General features: G+C 40.3%; 1 protein-coding gene across 3 annotated transcripts in view; it reads left to right on the forward strand.

Annotated features, from left to right (window-relative positions):
* Positions 1-344: 344 nt before the first annotated feature.
* Positions 345-17,489, forward strand: part of LPIN1 (lipin 1) — a 55,241-nt gene continuing 38,096 nt past the window's right edge. For 2 of the 3 annotated variants that reach the window (XM_050315283.1, XM_050315281.1), the window contains exon 1: positions 345-440. In XM_050315283.1, the coding sequence (XP_050171240.1) occupies positions 366-440 (75 nt within the window). In that variant the 5' untranslated portion in view covers positions 345-365. Of the gene's footprint in view, positions 441-8,386; positions 8,499-17,489 lie in introns of those variants that run through there. The other variant, XM_050315282.1, reaches the window with a different exon arrangement.

Consider the following 17,489-nt stretch of genomic DNA (forward strand, 5'->3'; position numbering starts at 1 on the left):
AAATCAGCAAACTACTAACAATAAAAAAAATATCAAAGGTGTTGCAGACAAAAGATATTTTTGCACTAAGCTGGGCCTACGTCTGCTTAAAGCAGATAGCAGTATGAAACAGAAAGTGAGAAAACCACACCAGACTTTATCTGCTAGGGGAAGCAGAATTGCATAGAACAAATTACGTCTGACCTGGACAAGGTAGATGAGCAATAAGTATGATCCCAAGCCCATGCAAGCAAACATGAAAAACACGCAAGGTGAATGAACTGGGACATCACCTAAGGCTGCAGGGGAGGGACATCTGATATCACCGGGATGACTGCACAGGGAAGCCTTTCTGTTTGTGCACAAATTGCAGTGTGGGGGTGGGAATGGGGAAAACAGTGTCTGAAGAGTTCAGAACAGAAGCAGACATGTACCTTGACATGACTCTGGACTACCTGTGGGTATGACTTTGTTTTTTATTCTATTAAATAGAATTATTTTCTGATCAGTCCTTTGTGTCTTCTTGTACTATGGTAAAGCTTGATAAAAAACACTGCTTGCCTAATTTGTTCCTAGTTGTGCTATTAAAAACAAAATAATCTTCACCTGTTTGAAACAATGAACAAGAACCTTTGCTTATGTATTACAGAGTTCATGGCTTGAACAGGATTATGTTGTTTTGTGTGAACTGAATATCAGGCCTGATACTTTCAGACTCTAAACTCACTGGGTTGGGAATTCTCCTTGTGCATGATACACTGAACACAATGCCACTGATGTGCAAGTAATAGTAAAATAAACTTATGTTGCTTTTGTGGGCAGAAGCTGCTAGTTTTGGGAGACTGTGCATGGTGTGTAGACTTGCCTGAAGCAGAAAAACTGTACAGTTACCTGGAATGAGGGTAACAGGAATGAGGCAAAGTCTCTGATGAATTCTCATATTTGCATAATGGAATATGGGAAGCATACAGACCGCCAGGACAAAGGCTTTCTGTCCCAGGACATGCTGAACCTAATGAAATGGATTTCACTAATTTCACCAAAGTAAATGATTTCCATAGATTTACACAAAATTCTTGTTTTAAGACAAACCTCTGCCACATTTATGGAACAAGGATGAATAATTTTCACAGTGTGCTAATTCTTGAATGCAGCTATTTTATTGAAATTGCTCTGAAACATAATGTTTATAAAGAAGTCTTGTATGTATGTGCAAGTAGGTTCTTTTCAAACTGTGAACAAGAATACATGGAAACAGAATTGACCCTCACTGGCACTTATGTAAGGGCAGGATCTAGAGGGTTAAATGTAGAGTTGGGGGGGTTGATAATACATTCATTTACAATATCTTAATACTGGACTAACTAAAATTGTTTGAACTTTCTCAGTTCAACATTGAATTACATTTTCTTATAACGGATTTCTGCCTCCTAGGAGCCATTCAAATATATCATACTTTTCAACCAGATTACGTAGACATAATTAACCCATTTTAAGACAGGAGTTTCACTTGCAAAAACTTTTTTTGCATTTTAGAGTTCAAGACTCTTCTATACTGAATTTTTTATTAGAGTAAAATTCTATTTTTTTCACAGCTTTCATCACAACAGTAAAAATCAGAAAAAAAAAAAAGAGAAATACTTCCTTTCAAATAACAGACTGTAGTTCCTCCACCGCCTGAATACTCTTTGTCACAGCAAACCTACATTTAGTTTTCCAAATAATTACTTTTAGACTGATGGAGATGAAATGCTGCTTAATTAAACATAGATATGCATGTCTTTACAGAAGGTGTAATGAATGATAGCTGGTACAAAGAGGAAATAAATGACAATGTTCCTGCTTTAACACACCTGACGAGGAGAATGAATTGCTTAGATAAGAGAAAGACTGATCTAAATAACCTTATTTAGTGATTAATTGCTCAGGCTTGATACAAGTAATTGAGGAGAATTTATTGTCCCATGACTGCATATGCAGCATTTAATTGTGTGCTTTAGGATTTTCACACAATCTTGATTATTAACTTTATATATAACAATATATTTTTAAGAACAAATCAGCCCACAAAAATAAGGTTAATCAGCTTTGACAATGAGACCAAAAAGATTATTTGCTTAAGCAAAATATACTTTTAAACATTGCAATTGTTCCATATAGCTCAAATTTTGCATGAAAAATATTATCACATGCATTCAAAGGGTGAATGTACTTTAAATTCAGAACAAGCACAGTCCTTGGTATAAACCATAATCACTAAAATCCCCAATAATGGAATTACAAGGAAAGTGCTTCTAAGACAGATTATCCCAAAACAGTATCTCACCTCTCCCCCTGAATCACCCAGTGCTGAGTCTAGAGGTTAAAGATCAGAGAGATCTGAAATCCATGCTGCCAGATTAAGGTGTCCTGACAGCTTAACACACAAGAAGGAATGAGCAGACAGTGTGGAAAGACCTTAGGGCAGGAGCTGATGAACAGAGCATCAATTTGTGCTTGCCTTGCTGTTACAGACAGCCCTGTGGGGGAAAGCAGGGGCCCTTCAAGCAGAGGCACAGGACCACACCTGCTGCACAGGGTGAACTGGGAAAGTTACCCTTTTAAATGTTACAGACAGCCATTTTAAAAAAAAAGCTGTAACAAGGTTATATTCTACCACTTCAAATATTCAAGAAAATTGAGTATGAGTGAGAGAGAGGAGAAAAGAAAAGTAGTAATGGCTTGCATTATCTCACTTTATTTCAGCAACAGTCACAAGACAGGGCTGAAGAGGGCAACTTCAGGGCAATGCCTGCAGAGACCTTCCCCATCAGCTCCAGGGTCTGCCTCTCCTCCTGACAGCCGGCTTGCAATCCTCCATCTCTTTCTTGAGGGGAGATTAAACTCTTTTCATCCAGTTTATATGACAGCCAGAACTAACGACAGTACCTGAGATAGCGCAGAATTATTTAACTTCAAAGCCAAGCCAACCTGCTTCTTGTAACCACAAGCCAGGGACAGAGTTCCCCTTCATTCATCAGGAGCCACACAGCACAACCCCTTCTATACCCTGATCTGCACAGAAGTGAAGAATTTTTCTGTCACAATGAGAAGCACCAAATATTGCTACTTTTATTGTAAAACTCATTTTAGATACTCCACTCCTCAGTGGAGTTATAGAATGAACTTCAAAATGAGCTATATTAGCACTTAATGCTTAGCCCATCAGAAGAAAGAGATAGATAAAATACCTGTTTATCTTATTGTCATGGCTGTATCTGTTACATCTTTGCCAGCTACAGTTGGCATAGTAAGGAGGTAACAACATAGTGAATGAATCAAGGTGTGCTGCTCTCCAATCCCTGAACAATAACTTTCAGAACATGTTTGCAAGGATAATTTCATACTGGTAGGCAGTCTGATGTAGAAATTGCAGACATGAGGCTGAGAGAAAAGCAACAAACTTCTCAACAGAAGGAGATTGTTTCCAAATATCTTTTTCCTCTTCAGGATTAAGACTGCCATTTTAGTTTGCAAGAGTTGTGGAACAGTAAAGAAAAGATTATACCCTGGGAAGCAGACCAGCTTTGTTTGAAGTACTCAAAGTATGTTTTGTACTATTTTGTTCTAAAAAAAATAATACTAATGATTTTGATTTGCTGTGCTTTGAAAACAGAGTTCTGGGCAAAAGCTTTGCTGGTCATGCATAGATTTACTGGACTGATGAAAATCTAGCTTTTGGGCTGGAAAGCATTTCTGTCCTCAATAGGATGGAGGGGATTGCCATGGAGTTGAGCATGATCTCTTATTTCTTGTATGTATGTGCACTTAGACATCTGTATGTATTTTGCCTGAGCAGACTACAAGTCTATGCTTGAACAAGCCTATGCAGGAATTGTGGTCTTTGGCTGAAGAAAGAACAGGATGATAATTTCACTGTTATATCCTTAATCTCATACACCATGATTGCTTTGCTTTATCAGGTCTCAAGTTTTTCTAAGCTTTTTAAGATTATATTTAGAGAGCTTAACCACGGCTATTTACAGATTTGGAGCTAAATTACTTTCTGATGAGATTAGACTGGTACAAGTGTACGTCCAGAAAGGTTGATAAATTTAGCCTCTCTTGCTCCTAATTTAAATATTCCTACATTCTTTTGCTTTGACGATGTTTGGGTCATAGAAGTCAATAGAAGCCTCTGTTTCTCAGTAGCCAAGTATTTTGTAGCAGATAAATGAGTTTTGACTGGGGAAAGAGCTGCTAGGATATAAAGGAAGCATTGAGGTTTTCGTGGTTTTGCATGTCTGGATGTGGATCTAGAGGAATAAGAAAGACTCTTTTGAGAATTTTCATCATCCTGATTTGTTATATTCTGAGAAAGAAAAAAACCTAATATTTGTCTGGTGGTTCATTTGCTACAGATCCTTTTTTTGGGCTGCATTTTCAGTGAGGTGAAGGAAAGGGTGTATCTGTCACAAAACCAAGTCCAAAAGTACTTGTTTCAAAATCAAGTTCAGTTATGCGATGCACACCCTGATGGCATGAGAGCTGTTATCATTACAGATGAGCATTTTGGTACATAACCAGTGCCTTCTGCCCTGCCTCTAATTTCGCCTGCAACAGTTCCTGGAAAATTACAATACCACATTTGATCGTTTGACATAATAAGCCTCTCAGTTTTGCTTTTCACCAGTCACTCCTCTGCCTCATTGTTGTCTTACACTTTATACTACTTCTGGTGGCATCACAGTCCTCCTGAGGATGACGTCGCCATCTCATCTCTCGACAGAGAGGTCAAAGGAGAAAGATAAGAAATTATGTCAGAATGTGTATTTGCTGTGACTGTCAGCAAATGATTACAATACTCAGGAACTGTGACGATACGGAAAGCAAAATCCAAAAGCTAAAGCTGGCAAAGTGCAAGTTGCTCAGGGGGACAGAACTGATAGCTGAGGCAGGCCAGAAACATCTGCCTAAATGTGACAGACTGAACATACTGCCAGAAGGAAGATAATTTTATATGAATAAAGTCCTGTACAGATTCATGTTGGACAAGGATTGCATTATTTCTCTTTTCAAAGTAAGTTGTTTACTACTCAGATATTCAAGCACCTGATGCTGAAACAGTTGGAACAGTCGATCCCAGGAATAGAGAAAAAGCAAAATCAGCAGGACGGTCAAAACTGACAGCAAGTGAGGGGCAAATGTTTTAGAAATCTCTGCAACTAAATAACATCTAATTATACTTCTTAAAAAAAGTTCTCAAATCAATCAAGTACTAAGAGATAGATAAAATGCCAGTATTTAATGAAGTACTAGATAATTGGACTTGAAGGGAAAAGAAAAGTGAAGGGGAAAAAAACCTGAACCAGACAGAGAATTCAGTAAACTATCACAGGTAACTGTATGTACTGTATAAAAATATTTACTTATGTTAGGAGAACAATTCCTTTGTTAAGATTGTGGGACATTTAATTAGATAATTACAGAGTCAGAATCAACTGCTTTTTTATGTTTACAATGGAATAAAACTAGATCAACTCCTAATTTACATTTCCTGAGCTACTCTGAGTTTATTGCTAGTATAAAGAATGTCAGCACCAGACCCCAGAGCAGTCTTTGCTTATGAGTTCATTATAAGTTAAAAGCTAAAAGCTCAACTTTTTATTTACTGAATAATTTTTACCAGCACAGTGGGTATGCATTAACAATTACAGTCATTCATGACCCAGGTACTGTGTGCCTGAACAACAACTCCAGTTTTAGTGAGGAAAAGCCAGGCATTACTGCTAATGCACAATGGTTTGAGCGGTTATTTTGCTCTCTGGCAACATACTTGCTAGAAAAATCAAGTATGAATGGAAGGCCCTTTTTCCCTTGCATGAACACTAGCAATGTTCTCTAGGAATCTGTTCTTGAGTATTATTAAAACCTTTTGTGCTTGTAGACTTTTTATAAATTGAGTTTTATTAATTTACAGAAGATTACACTGCTCAACTTTCTTCTAACTTGTATTTTCATAGGAACTATGTGCCCAGATCATAGGCTAGAACTCTACTGTGCCAGAACTCTGCAAACACAGAGTGAATACGCAACCTATAAGCTCTTTGGGACAGGAATCAAGAATTAGGTAGTAATGGATGCATATAAGTTGATGACCAAAGTAATGGAAAGAAAAACTTATGTGAGCAGGTCTTTCAAAATTTTGTTGACAGTTTTAGATCAAACCAAGGAAACAAATATGCATTGACTAACACAATGCCTCCAGAAAGAAACATGTCAAGGGGGAAGAAAACAGCAATAGTTCAGAATTTCATTGTTCCCGAGTGTTTTGGAAATGATACCACCAGGGACTTTCCTCTTGCAAGGGCAGAGCATGCCTCCTGACCATGCTCCCTCTGCCAACTACTCTGTGGGTAACTCCAGAATATTTTTCAGGAACCACTCCTGACCATACTATCCTCCAAACTCTGCACTGGGCTGAGTCAAAATCACAGCCATGACTGTGCTAAGCTTGGATGATATTGATGATTACGTATTAGTGCTTGGTACTCCAGCTAGATGTAACTGGGAAGAACAGTTATGAACTAAAGTGCAGCACAAGTAAAGACTTCCGAATCATTCGGCAGAGATTGATCCAGGGAAGTAATCTGAGGAACACTGCTCTGCAAGTGTGCACACCATCATTTTGATGGTCACACCATCAAAAAGAACAGAGTAAAAAAGCATAGAAAGATGAAGATAGTCCCCTGTTGTTAACTGAAGCTCACTGTTGCTTTGCAAGCATGTGACACTTCCCACAGCTTCTTGTGTGTGTCATGGCTGTATTTCCATGATCTTGCACATGGAACCATAAAAAATGTAGAGCATTATTCTGTGGGTTATTTTACATCAAGCAGCATATGGTTAGACATGATAAGTAATTATAAACACCATATAGAACGTCCACAATTGAGGCTGTAGCTTCTGGATTTCTGAAAGAAGCTCTAGCTTCTGGATTTCTGAAAGATGCATGGAAGGGTGGGTGTTGTTGAGACTATGGAAAGACAGTGGTTTTGACTCAGTGTGTTATGGTCACATTTTGATTTTAGTATAATGGTGAAAGACCATATTAGACCAATATATTAGAGCAGCCCCCCCACCTAACTTGGATGGTGATGGCTAGAGGTTACCATCCTCTCACAGGGAACACAATATGGGATCATAGTTCACACAAATGTGGTGGGCACTGGTCAGGATCCACAGCCAACACAGCCTTGTATTCATATCAGGGATGCGATTATTTACCAGCATTTCTCATTGTCTACTGACTGCCCATTGACAAGGGACGAGATGTGATATGCCTGGGAAATGAAACTGCAGGTATTTCTGAGCTTTTCTCTTTGGGACTGAGTATACACCCTTGTTTGTAGTGCCCGTGCAGAAACTGTCTTCACTGACTTTTGTGTTCCAAAACTGAAGTAAACACATTAGGGTAGCTGTGCAGGTGGGAATGGAGGAGAACAAGAGGCAGGGATTGGAGTCTGTGAGTGTGCACCTGGCCCCATCACCCAGCAAGTCCTTTGTAGCTGTGAGCTGTACAAAGACTGGCCACCACAGACACAGAGCTAATAAAGCTACATCAAGAAGATGTGTCACAGAAAACAAGTCTGAAGGATTACAACTGGGTAATGTACACTGGGATTGTTTTACACTGTAACTGGAAAGTTAACAGAAAATGGAAGACTTAAGCGTTAATTACTCGACAGGGAACTGTTCCCAGGCTTCAGCTGCATGCACATTTTGGGGACTAGAATAGGTAGATGCATGAAATCCAGTTCTCAAAAACTTGTTTTCAGGCCGAAAATTAGCAGAGTGCTTCAACTAATGATCTTTGACCCTTTTATATATATATATATATATATTTTATTTTTTTTTTTGTGTGTGTGTGTTACTCAGTTTACTTCTCATTTGTTTTGCACATAGCACCACCCTCTCTTCCCTTCTGTAAACAGACTTAAAAGAGCCTGGAAGATTCCTTCATCGCTTCATTTTTAACACGGACACCCACTTCCCTATTTAGATCTGTAAGGCCGCTCTCAGTGTAGAAGGAGGTTATGATACGGTTTAAATGGAAGGCAACCACTATCTGGCGGCTAAACTTTATTTAATCGCACTTATTTACAATGATAAAGCGTATGAGGTTAAAAGACGTGCTCCCGACGGCTGGGCTTTGGCAGCTCAAGCTTGCAGCGGCGCCTGTCACGGGTCAGGCTGGGCTGACCGGCTCTCTCTTCCGCTGTCCGCTCTCCCCATCACAAACCCGGGGATCGCATCACCCCACGCACCGCACCGCCCCCCGCGATGGCGCGGCCCCCCTCCCCTCCCCGCCCCGCCCCGCGGCAGCTCCGGCGGGGCCCGCGCTCCGCCCCCGGCCCGGCCCGGCCCTGGCCCCGGCCCCTCCTCCGGGGCGGCACCGCCGGGCCCGGTGAGTCCCCGCGGCCGCGGCGGCCACAGAGGCGGCGGCAAGCGGAGCCTGCGGGAGCCGGCCCGAGGCAGAGGTGGGTGCCGGGGCTCGGGCAGGGAGGCCCTTCCTTCCTCCGGCTGCCGCCGGGCGGGGAAGGCGAGGCCGGGATGCCCCGCCGGCCGTTGTTGCCGCTGGAGGCAGCGGGTCGGTCGGCCTGGGTGTCCCGCCGGGGCTTCGGGTGGCTGCCCGCGCCCCCTGCCCTCCCCCCCCGCCTTCCCTTGCCGGGCAGGCTGGCTCTGCAGGGACAGCGAGCGCCGGCGTTCTTGGGCGCATCGTGGCTGGACAGTGCTTTGTGCACTGGCGAGGAGGAAGATCCGATGCTTCCCAGGTTTACCTTCGGGGAAGGCGTCCAGCGCGGGGCTGTTGGTTTGGGGTGTGAGCTGCTGGAGGCCAGTGTCCCTCAGTGTGTTGCTGCTGCTTCCCCTTTGACGTTCGGGGCTGTATTTTTTGCCTCCCTTAGGCTGGCAGCTGCTGATGCAAATCTCTGCATTAGTGCCAGTGCTTCACTAATACTTTCCCTGAGCTGGAATAATGAAAGCGGTAACAGGACAGAGGGATTTAATGGCGTAGCAGAGCCCGGCTGGCAGCAGTGCAATGGCTCCGTATGAAAATGAACTTTTAGATATTTTGTATTTCTTTTATATGGCACCCCCTTTCCCCGCCTCCTCTACTCGGCCCAAGACTTGTTACTTTTTCTATTGATTAGTGTGTCTCCCTACCTTCAAGAAGCAAACCTAAACGCTAATGTATCTTGTGAAGGGAGGGGAAGTAGACAAAGCTCTGCAATATTTTTGTTATCCCTGTCAAAAACAAGAATTGTATAGAGGCAGGATCATAGCATTGATATTGCAGACTATCTAACAGATAATTTTTATTTTCACTTTTAAAGTCATCAGCCTTCATAGATCTGTTGACCTCTAATTTGGTGCATAGTCTGGGGGGTGTTTGGGAGTGGTTTATTTTCTGAATAGCTGTGTTTCTGCTGTCCTAGGAAACAGATACTGGCAAATGCTTAGTGTACATACATAACATTGTGCTGTCATCATTGCACTGTTAGAAGTTGGATGGATGAACTCCTATTACAGTAAAATGAGCCTACTTCCATGAAGAGAGGTGGAGAAGAAGAGGGGAGACAGTGAAGGAGATAAGGGTGGAAACACTTAACGTAATTATGTTATAATTTTAAGCATAAAGCCATGAAAATAGCTAAAATAGCTTCTAATGGGTGTAGATACTTTCTGCTTTTCTGATAGCCCCTGATAATATTTGTTTACCTTATGTACTAGGGCCTGTTTGTAAGGAGTTGGGCAAGTTTTAGTCTTTAGCTCTTTTCCATACTTGAAGATGTGCAGGTACTCACATTTGTTTATCTGTGAACATACATACAGTTGAAATACAGTAAGAGTTTACTTTAAACTCTAAAAATATGGGAAATACAAAATTAGAACCTAACAAACAAGTTTGTTTTCCAATCCTGCTGAAAGAAAGGATGCGAAGTCACATGAGGTGTCAGTATAGAGTAGAGCTACTACTGTTTTTCCATTCTGATTTATGTTGCCTCTCTGACATCAGAACAGTAGCACAGGGCAGTGCTGTACATGACCTACCATATATCCTCCAGCTATTTCAAAGGTTCTTGGTTTTAGGCATCAGTTTGTACTTTTCAGTTTGTTGTAAAGTTTGCACCTCTATATGCAGAGTCAGTCCAAAGGGGTCTCAGCCCTTCAGTATGTTCCCTCAAAGTGTCTCCATGAGGAGGGAAGCACTGTACAAGTGGGAAACTGAGGCACAGAGAGATCAAGGGAAATGTGGAAAGTCTCCCAGGAGACCTCAGGGAAAAGAGGAGACAAGTCTTGAGGTATGATTTCAGGAGTGCCTGAAAAGTCAGTAGAGGTGTCCTTTTTACTACGCAACTCTGACTCCTAGTTTCTCTCTGTAGTTGGTAGTAGCAATTGTATGGGTATGTGGTGAGTCACATCATCCTGTTGATCCAGCTAGAAGTTATTTTAAAATAATATGAAATTTAAAATTTAAAATTAAAATATTTATTTTGAAGCTGATTTTAATGATGTTAGTTTTCAGTGCTGAGACAAGGGTAAGATTTAAGAGAGTGGGGAATGTACATTTGGGGGGTGGTGTAGAGATTGTGGCTTCAGTTGGCCCTGAAGTAATTCTCCTGGACTCTTGGGTACCAGTCTGATACCCTGACTGTGGCTATGGGCCAGTCCTCCATTTGTTTGAAAATGAGGAGTCATTATAGAGAAGTTTGGAGTCTTCGGTTTGAATTTTTGGTTTCAGCTGCTCTCAAGGAAATAATCTACCTTTTACAGGGACTTTGTGAAGTATTGCACCAAGCAAAGTTACAGCTATTTGAATATCAGAACCAAATGAATAATCGTCTCAAAGTCAAAAGTCTATGTCTTTGAGTGAGTGTGAGTGGTGGGTTTTTGGAGGGACCAGAAGCTTGGAAGATAAGTTTGACCTTTGATCCATTTGACTTTCTGGCTGCTGTAAGAAGTCACAGCTTTTGGTACTGGCCTTGGCGACCTTGTAATAGAAGTCAAACAGTTCCTAACAGCATATATTTCTGGAGATTTGGCTGGTAGACGAATCACAATGCTCTTACTTTTTGTAGAGCCAGCCACTTGATGAATTTTGCTTTCTGATGTGGGACATACAAGTGAACTGCACCTGTGTCCTGATTGACCCGACTTATTGTCGGATCACCTGAATGTGGTCTGTCCCACACAGCTGTGGCTGTGGAGAAGTCTGGAACAAATGTGCTTATAATCAGACTTGGACAGAGTTTGCACTCCTATTTACAGAACAACCAGAGTCATGCTGCTCAGCAGAGTTCTCTGGAGCTCTTCCTCAGCTACTTGTCTAAATCAGGGTCATGGCTGCTTATGACTCCCTTTCAGGTCATATGTCCAGGTTTCCTTTCCCAGGAAAAAGGAATATACAAGGAGAGTACTTGTCTCTGTCTCACTTGGATGAGCTTGGCGTACTGCAGTTGAGATATAACCACAGTGGTAGACCCTGCTTAAAACTACTGGGAGTTACACACCCTCTGAGATGTAAGCCTTAATAACTTGCTAAAAACTATGTAGAATCTTGTAGGAAAGTAAAGTTCTAATCTGTGGACTCCCAAAGTTCTGTGCAATCTCTTCATGGCTCCTCTAGAGAAAGTAGATCCAGGCTCTGACTTTGCTCTGAGAAATGCACAACTTTGGTGTTCTGTCTGGGAATTTACTCAAAAAAGTACAGTTGGAATTCATGGCAGTGACCTTGGGTTTGATTGATGTGGGAGCTTAACAAATAGTTAAGAAAAAGGCTTTCAAAAGTTCTGAATGATTTTCAGTTTCGAACCTGAAATTATTTAAGGTATAAAGAGATTTTAATGTGACAATCACACAGCTTTAGTGACTGTACAATGTGTTGATCACTTACTAATAAACAAAAGTATCTCTTCAAAAAATAATAGAATGAGAGTTATTATGAGCTTTTGTATTTGAGAAGTCACTGTTACTATGCTTGCGATACAGACGTGAAGGGCTAAGCTTAACTTTAAAAAAATCATCTTTAAGAAAATCATCTAGGGAATATTCATCTGAAATATTTCCTTCTCTCCCCTACATTTTTATCATAAATCTTTTTTAGAACGTAGCCTCTGAAACTGTTTTCAATATGGTAGTGACTTAAGTCAATAGTAACATTCCATTAATTGCAGTAGAGGGAGTTGATGTTCAGTATTGAATTGCTTCAGAGTCAAGGATATAAAAGTTTGACATGCAGTAAAAGAGTGGCAGTAAACACTGACTTTGAATAATGTCATTAACTTTTTTTTTTTTTAAATAAATGGGGAATAATTCTCTTGAAAGGACCATAGTCTGATTCCCAAATACAATCTGGTCTCTCTCAAGGTTTACATCTTTAAAACAGAAGCCAGAGGAAGATCAGGTTTATAAAATTGTCGTAGTTTCAGTATTAGCAGCAGAGTTGCAATGATGTATTTTAAGTGAACACTGACTCATCAGTTTTTGTCTCCCTTTCATAATCTCACAAGTTGTATGGAAGTTCTTCTGAGAAAAGTTGATTTGTTTTGTGCTTGTGCCCACCACTTCAGAAGTGGACCAAGGTCTCATCATCACATCAGGTATTAAAAGCGTAACTATCTATATGTGTTGTTTTTCCTTGTGCTAAACATTTGGTTTGTGTTACGTTTACCATTGTGGCAAATTTTTTGCTTCTGACCTACAAAGCCAATGCACAGTCATAGCTGTAGAACCTGAGAGAAAGGACAGAAAGGGACCTAAATGTTACATCCCTCCTAGTGAATAAAACAGTGCCCAAGTCTGTTCTTGGTGGCCAGACCAGCTAGCACCATCTGCTCACATCTATTCTGTAAAGCTCTCTTAACCTCTAAAAGACGGTGTCTATTTCTAAAGTGGCCATGGGAGTAGTCCCCAGTCCATCTTCTCTCATTAGCTGTGCCTGGGAATTGTTGGGAGAGTGCTTATTGGCCTGTGCCTAAAAGGTACCACAAGCAGATTTTGAAATTTAAATAGATTCAGTTGAGATGTCCAGATTGTAATGTTCAGGTCTGTGATGGGATATGGTTTAGTTTGCTGTCTTGGTCACAGGAACAGCAACAATGTCTTTCCCAAAGGTTACAGTTGCATGTTCTTAAAGAAGTCCTAGCAGATGTTTGTCTTTCTCAAAATTTTCTGCATTGGAAATTTCATATCTTCCAGAGGAAGTGTGCTTCAGATTTTAGTTACCCTTGCAGCATGCTACCTAAATCGAGTGTCTGACGTTAGAACGTGTTGAACAGCACTTGCATCCCTTAGTAATTTGGATGTGTGTGGATATCTGATCTATTATTCATTATGTTGTGGCACCTGAGGAGACACTGGGTATTGCAAAAGGAAAAAAGGCCTTTAGTTCCTATGACTGTAAGTATTTTATTCTGTGAAAAGAAAGTAAAGAAAGATGAAAAGGTATGCATGAGAGCTGAGCTGTAAAAAAAAAACAAACAACAAAAAAGCAAAATTAAAATAGGGACAGTTACTGGCTTTTCCAGTGGAATTAGGACAGTCTAGTGTACCTGTATGAAAGAAGTGGATTATCGAGATGACAATGCATTTGATCTTACTGTGGCATGCAGTAGAGCAGGACTTTAAAGAATTGACTTTGCTAGGTCAATCTTTTCTAAGTGAATAAATCAGTTAAGTAATACGGGAGATACTTAGCTATTTATTTTTGACTTATTTTCCACATGATGATAAATTCTGAAAAATTACTGCTGTCTTTAGCAATCAAAAGAGTTGTAAATTTTTTTATGCCTCCTGGCAGATGATGCTAGTTAAATTTACATTAAAAATTATACTTTTAATTTTATAATAGATGCATTATTTAGAGCTCTGAAATGTGTTCTGGCAAGAAATAAAACTCAAGACATTTGAAAATCCTGACAGAAGCAGTACAGACTGTTCTCTCTTGCTGCAAGCTTGGATCAAAAGAATTCTGAATTTTCCCAGCATGCAAAAAAAAATTCTATGCTATGTCCATTAGCATGGTATGAGAACAAGAGTTTTGCTAAGTTGAGTGTAATTAAACAGACAGGCACGGGGGCTTTAGCACATGACTAAGCTCATGTTTATTGCTGAAGTTGCTGCTACCTGGTCAGTAAGTGAAAGACTTCTTGGAGTGACCAGAGTGCAGTGTTGCTCCAAAACCACATGCAGTCTCTCTGGGGTTTGAGGAATGTTGGTTTCCTGGAGTGCTGACATAGTGTGGACTGACTTTAGGTTTGGAGTATAAACTTAAAAACCTCAGACTCCAAACAATCTCAGCTTTGGTTGGCATGTATAAAAGTTAGAATAGAGAACCTACATCCATCAGAGTCTAATTTCTGAACTCTCCCCCATGTTACAGCATCTTTTATTCCTTACATTTGAAATATAAACCATTTTTGTCAGGAAATGGGGTTTATGTGATTAGTCTCCTGGTCTGTCTCTTACTTCCACAGTGATTTTGTTGCACGTCAGGTTCAGACCAGCTTGTAAGGAGTGCCCATCACCAGCAGTTTGAATGTGGCACTTTCTTTATAAGGGATAGGAGATTTCCACTGTATGGAAGCAAGCTGCACTGTGCCAGTTGGCCTGGCCAGAGCTTGAGGACAGAGCCCGACTTTTTTAATTTGTGAGTATAAAAATAATCTCTGTGTCCTAAGATAGGGCAGGCAGTGCAGCTAAGATTTGCTGTGAACAAGAATAGTTGCAAAATTCTCTGATTATGATTTTAGGAGCCCTACTGGTGTAGCTTGTTAAGGGGATGCATCAGTTCTCATATTTGGATTGTCTGACTATAACTCTCCAGATAATGGGGTGTATATACTGTCCCAGCAGCTCCTTCCCCACCAAGGAAGTTGTGGCTGTTTTACACCTAGAAATTTTGTTACTTCAGCAAACCAAACATTAACTGGGGTGAACTATACAGTGTAATTTTGAGCCTAATTGTAACCATGATTAAATTTAGTCTTAGCTGAATGAGAAATGTGTTTCTTATTGGGCTTTAGACTGGAAAAATCCTCAGTAGAAACTGAAGTGTTTTTCCACAGCAAAGGGATAATGTTTCCTTACATCTGTCACCCTGGAGGCTCACCTCTGAACTTAAGTCTGTGCCTGTGTGATACCATCTTTTAAAAAAGTTTAGATGGTGGCCGCCAAGATAATTAGGGGACTAAGAACTTTTGACTTAGCTAGTTTTGTTTCGTCTTCAGACTATTTAGTTACTTGTTGGGTATAGAGAAAACAGCTGGAATGTTAAGAGGTGCACAGTTACAGTACAAGAGGCAACTGCACAAGTTGCAACAAGGGAAATTCAAATTAGGTATTGGAAAGAAAATTTTCTCTGTGAAGACAGGCAAACATAGGAACAGGAGTGCAGGAAGGCTGAAAAATCTCCATCCTTGAAGACATACAGAACTCAGCTGGACCAAGGTTGTGGGCTTTGTGGTCCAAGTTGTCCCTGATTTGGACAGACCTTTGGACCAGGGGACCTTTAGAAGTCTCTCCCAGCCTGTTGTTCTGTGACACAGCATGGGGTGTGGCCTGAGTTTCAAGTGCCATTCCCTATGAAACAGTTTACCACTAGCTTTGCATTCAGGAAGACATGTTTCTAATGTGTAATAGGAGCCCAAAATGCTAATACCAGTTCAGTACAGGAGAACTGAATATAATTGTCATGAAGTTTTTATCTGTCGGCTTTTCAGTAGGTGGCACTTTCTAGATGCCTGAATTGAGCACTGTGCAGAAAGGCTTCTCCAAACAACTATTTAGGGATTATTCTTCCATTACTTAATATCTCTCCTGGTTTTGGCTGGGCTACAATTTTCATTCTCCTAGATGGTACAGTTTGGGATTTTGGGTGAGAATAATATTGATAACACACTGATAGTTTAAGTGTTGCTGACCAGTGCTTACACTACACCAAGGACTTTCCAGTGTCTCATGCCCTGCCAGTGAGAAGGCTGGAGGGGCACAAGAAGTCGTGAGGAGACGTGGCCAGGAATGCTGATCCCAAATGACCAAAGGGATATTCCATACCATATATTGTCATGCTCAGAATATAAACTGGGGGGAAAACTGGTCATGGGCTACTGCTGATGTACTGGCTGAGCATCAGTCTGCAGGTGGTAAGCAATTGCATTGTGCATCACTTGTTTTATATATTGAAATTGTTTTATTCTTCTTATTATTACCATTATTTATTACATTATTATTATTATATTATTATGTATTACTATAATAATTATTTTTCTTTCTTTTCTGTCCCATTAAACTGTGCTTATTTTAGCCATGAATTTTATTATTTTCACTATTCTTATTCTTCCCCACGATTCTTCCCCACCTCTTCCTGCTTGGGATGGTGGTTGGTTGTGAGTGAGTGGCTTTATGGTGGTTGGTCTCTGGCTGGAGTTAAACCATGATAACATCTTGTATAGTAAATACTTCAAAAAAACCCTGTATGATTTTTGAAGTTAGTGCCTAGTTTTAATATTAAACTTTTTGTAGTTCATCTCCCCAGCTGTCAGATGGGGAGACCATCGTTGCTTTTCAGGAGCAATGTAGTGATGACTATCATAAATAATTCTTCCTTTAGAGCATGCATGGTTTGTGTCCTGATACCTATGTATTAAAATAGAAACGGAGAAGAAAGCAAAGCCTCAGTCCATCCTTTGTGGAGGGACCTTTGGAAAAAAACACAGGTGAACATTAATTAATTAGAACACCAGTGCATGAAGAGACCTGCCTTAATTATAGCGTTTCCTAACTTTCTGATTTTTTACTGTAATACTTTCACTGTATTCTTGAAATTGTTTTTTGTTCATAACTTTAAATAACAGTTAAAATTTGGAGCCATTTTTACATCTCATACATCTTTTTGCTCTTTATGAAAGAACACAGCTGAAAGAGTATTGCAGCAGATGCTGCTGTACAGTGACTGTCTCTGACTCTGAGCTCAGTTCTGTTCTCATCACCATCAATAGGAGTTTTAGCATTGCCCATCCTGCAAGTGTCTCTTTTATTGATGTCCAGGTGATGTAGTGCAGCCTAGCAAGGAACCTGTATGCTGAGCACACAAGGACTTTGCAGAAACCAATACCTTGAAATACGAGAGGTGTTGGAAAAATAATGAAAACAATAGACACTGGAAGTCCTTAAAATCTGTACTGTTCAGGATAGTATCTGCTTAAATTCATTTATATTTTGAGAGTCCTTAAAAGTCTTTTTTATCCAGTGAGTATGTCTATGCATGCTGTTGTGTCTGGGGGGCTAAATGTATTAAATAGGATGTGCATTAGCGGAGTAGAAGCATCAAACTAAATGCTAAATACTAAACAAATCCAGGAGCAGAGGAAATAAAGGCAATGACTTCAACCATCAACACGTGTCTGATTTTTAATAAAACTGCTGATACTAAAAGGCTGTTTGAAACAAGAACAGTGAAGTTGCATTAG

This window comes from Myiozetetes cayanensis, unplaced genomic scaffold, assembly GCF_022539395.1.
Source record: "Myiozetetes cayanensis isolate MyiCay16 unplaced genomic scaffold, myiCay2020 scf2-11, whole genome shotgun sequence".
Taxonomy (NCBI): domain Eukaryota; kingdom Metazoa; phylum Chordata; class Aves; order Passeriformes; family Tyrannidae; genus Myiozetetes; species Myiozetetes cayanensis.